General features: G+C 36.3%; 1 protein-coding gene across 1 annotated transcript; it reads left to right on the top strand.

Moving 5' to 3' along the window:
• The first annotated feature begins 492 nt into the window (after nucleotides 1-492).
• Nucleotides 493-2,761, top strand: LOC110885498 (60S ribosomal protein L11). The gene is made up of 5 exons (XM_022133203.2): nucleotides 493-636; nucleotides 731-838; nucleotides 943-985; nucleotides 2,073-2,268; nucleotides 2,383-2,761. Exons 1-5 carry the CDS (start codon nucleotides 634-636, stop codon nucleotides 2,579-2,581), a joined length of 549 nt encoding a protein of 182 aa, XP_021988895.1. The 5' UTR covers nucleotides 493-633; the 3' UTR covers nucleotides 2,582-2,761.
• The last annotated feature ends 787 nt before the right edge of the window (nucleotides 2,762-3,548 follow it).

The following is a 3,548-nucleotide window of genomic DNA, read 5'->3' on the forward strand; positions in this document are numbered from 1 at the left end:
GCCCCACTACGGGCGGTCTAATAAATAGCCCAATTCAATAAACGTTCGATTCATTAACTATCTTAACCTAGTGTAAACAAACTCAGAGACTCGAGAGTTACTCGTAATCAGCTCAGGTAAAAGCTCAAACGAGCCGACCCTTAACAAGCCCGAGCTTAAAATAGAGCTCGTTTAGTTATCGAGTCCGAGCTCAAGCTTGAATTACAAAGCTCGTTTAGGCTCGCGAGTCTAAACGAGCCCAAACAAAATTTTAGTTTTTCTATATATAATATAATAATGAGATTGATAATAGCATTGGTGAGCCGAGCTTTGACTCGTTTAAGCCATATTAAAGCGAGCTCAAGCCGAGTTTTTAGATAGTTTGAGGTTATTCTCACAATAGCTCGAGCCTAGCCCGAGCTTTGAGTTTTATTCACAAGCCGAATTCAAGCTCAAACAAATAGACTCGAACCGAGCTGAGCTCGAACTGCATAAAAACAAAACCTTTTGGTAAAGGGTAAATCCGTCATTCACAATTTTCTTCCAACAAAACAAAACCCTAGCAGATCTCCTGGCATCGTATTATTCCAATAAAACCCTCTGCATCTTCTCCCACCCATCTCATCTCAGCAGCCGTTATCGTTCTCCACAGCAATGGTAACCTCTTCACCAGATCAAATACACCATAAACGAATAATTAACACCTGACCTCGATTTGAATGATGATTTTGTTGAACTGAATGTCTTGCAGGCTTCAGAGAGGAAGCAAGCGAATCCAATGAGGGAGATCAAGGTTCAGAAACTCGTTCTCAACATCTCCGTCGGTGAGAGTGGAGATCGTCTTACTCGTGCTGCTAAGGTATATTCTTTCACTCTCTGATTGTGTTTATGTTTGTAATTAGTTGTGTTTGTTACGAATAACGACTAATTATTGTTGTTGTTGTTTTGATTGATTGTTATTAGGTTTTGGAGCAATTGAGTGGCCAGTCCCCTGTTTTTTCCAAGGGTAAGATCCATTTTACAGTTAATTTTATTCTTGTTTGTATATTAGAAATCATTCTTTTTGGTCATTTATTAACAAGTTAAATGCTGCATTGTTCTTGCTAGATGAGTTGCTATATCGTTAAGTTATTGATAAGATTGTTGTCTAGAAATGGTTGGTACTGATTTTTTTTTAAACATTAGTATTTGTGTGGATTGTGACAAATATCTGCATTTGTTTATAATCGAGCAATGCGGTGGCTGTCAGTGACTAATGCCACCTTCGTTTGTGGCTATATCTTGTGCGTTGTCTACGCGGTATAATCAATAATAAAGCTGTTTTCATTTAGTTTGTTATTGTCAAGATTGTAGTTTTGTGAAGAACAATTAATTAATATGAGTAAATTCTTTCAGGTTCATCTTTGAAGTTTATAGACCAATATTTCTTTTATTAAGGACTCTGAGTTTTAGTTTTATTACTGTTACAGTGCCGTAAGATCAAGATACATCTTGTTCGAACAGAAAGTAGCAACAGAGGGTTTGACTGTACTTTGTTTACAGTTTGGTGTAATCTATTTTGGTTTATTTTATTTTTTTTTGAAATGAAGACATTACTTTCAAGTTGAGGAAAATCTGTTATTTATTATTAAAATAGGAATTTTCAGTTCATTTAGGTATGAGTTGGTCTCTAATAACGCATATAACCTCTTAAATCACTTTATTTAAAACTCAATAACATTACTTTTGTTTTATGTCACTCAATTTGACCAGTTTTGACCCGTTACTCAACCTGTCTGGCCTGCTCATCCGGCCAACGGTTTTTGTGTGTTGGAAAACTTGTACATTCATGAGTTTCTGGATATAGAGATGAACTTGGCACGCATTACCGGTCAAGTAACAATTAAAGTTTGCTCTGAGACTGATTAAAGCAATGATTTTTTTTTTCATATTAGTTGTTCATCCTTTAAGAAACAATGACAAAATATAGTTATTTGATTCATACAACATTGGTTATCTATTTTTTCCTTCTGGACTTACTTTTTTTTACTATTTGAAGAGTTGACTTTTTTTGTGGTTTATTATGCTTATGGGTATTGTTCGTTTTGGTACAGCAAGGTACACTGTGAGGTCATTTGGAATCAGGCGTAATGAAAAGATTGCATGCTATGTAACCGTTAGGGGTGACAAAGCAATGCAGCTTCTGGAGAGCGGGTTGAAGGTCAAAGAATACGAGCTGCTGAGACGCAACTTTAGTGACACTGGCTGCTTTGGATTCGGTATTCAAGAACACATTGATCTGGGTATCAAGTATGTCATCATCTCTTTAAATCCAAGATTATATATACTTCATGTTTCAATAATGGTTATAATTTTGTTTATGCTGTTAGTAATGGTAAAAATGTAACATATATTTGCTTACAGGTATGATCCATCCACCGGTATCTACGGTATGGACTTTTTCGTGGTTCTAGAACGCCCGGGGTACCGTGTTGGCCGCAGACGCAGGTGCAAGGCTCGTGTTGGTATCCAGCACAGAGTTACAAAGGAAGATGCAATGAAGTGGTTTCAGGTGAAATATGAAGGAGTAATTCTCAACAAGTCTCAACAAATTGGAGCTTAGTTTGAGGTGACTTTTAACTTTGTTCTCTTTCCAGATATTATATTTCTATTTCTTTGTCATTTATGCCTTTGAATTCTACCAGTTTTATTACAATATGGGATTTTCTCAGTTTTATGACAAGATGTTATTTAGCATCTTTTTTGACACATGTTGTGATTCCTTCAAGGGAAGTTATTATTACTTTCGATTTTGAGCATTGTTGAGTAAACAAAAAATAATATCAGGGCTTGGGGTATGATTAACGAGTTGGTAGTCATATGCATCGTATCCCTCATCCGTGTTAAAAGTTTGATTATACATAAAGTTAATGTTTTGTGCATAAAGTTTGATTATGCACAAAGTTGTATAATGAATTATTTAGTTATAAACGGATTCGGGTCATGAGAATGATGACATACTTCACCCTAGTCTGGGCTTCTCTTTCACAACCAAAAACAATACAAATCTCTCATCTGTCTCTCTAATCTACTTCACACACACCCTGGTTTCGGGCGTTTTCAGCAAAAAACGCGCATACCAAAAAAACGGAGCTCAAAAGTGTCCAAAAAGACAGGCATTGGAGATATGCTGATACAAAGAATACAGAACATATTACATCTTTAATGCACCGGAAATCTTTCATTGTGTTGCAAACACTAGAATGGAAGATATGAAAACACGTATTAAGATTCTCCGACCAAAACCCGATTTTAAGATTTTATGTGGTTGGAGATGAATGTAAATGGTTTTAACAACTTCAAGATACCTTTGTCCTTTTATGATTATGAAAAGGGGTAAACGAGTTCGTGTACATAGGTGGGTATTACCTAATATTACGTCCATCCCTAACCCACAGTTTTTTGCAACTAGTCCAAAACCCGACCAACCCTAAATGCTTCAGGTTTTTTTTTTTACCATACCCCGAAGAAGGGTTTTGTCCTAGGCCCTGTTTAGTGAATCAGAGCCTCTGACCGAATAAGAGGCTTCA

This window comes from Helianthus annuus, chromosome 17 (assembly GCF_002127325.2).
Source record: "Helianthus annuus cultivar XRQ/B chromosome 17, HanXRQr2.0-SUNRISE, whole genome shotgun sequence".
In the NCBI taxonomy this organism is placed as follows: Eukaryota; Viridiplantae; Streptophyta; class Magnoliopsida; order Asterales; family Asteraceae; genus Helianthus; species Helianthus annuus.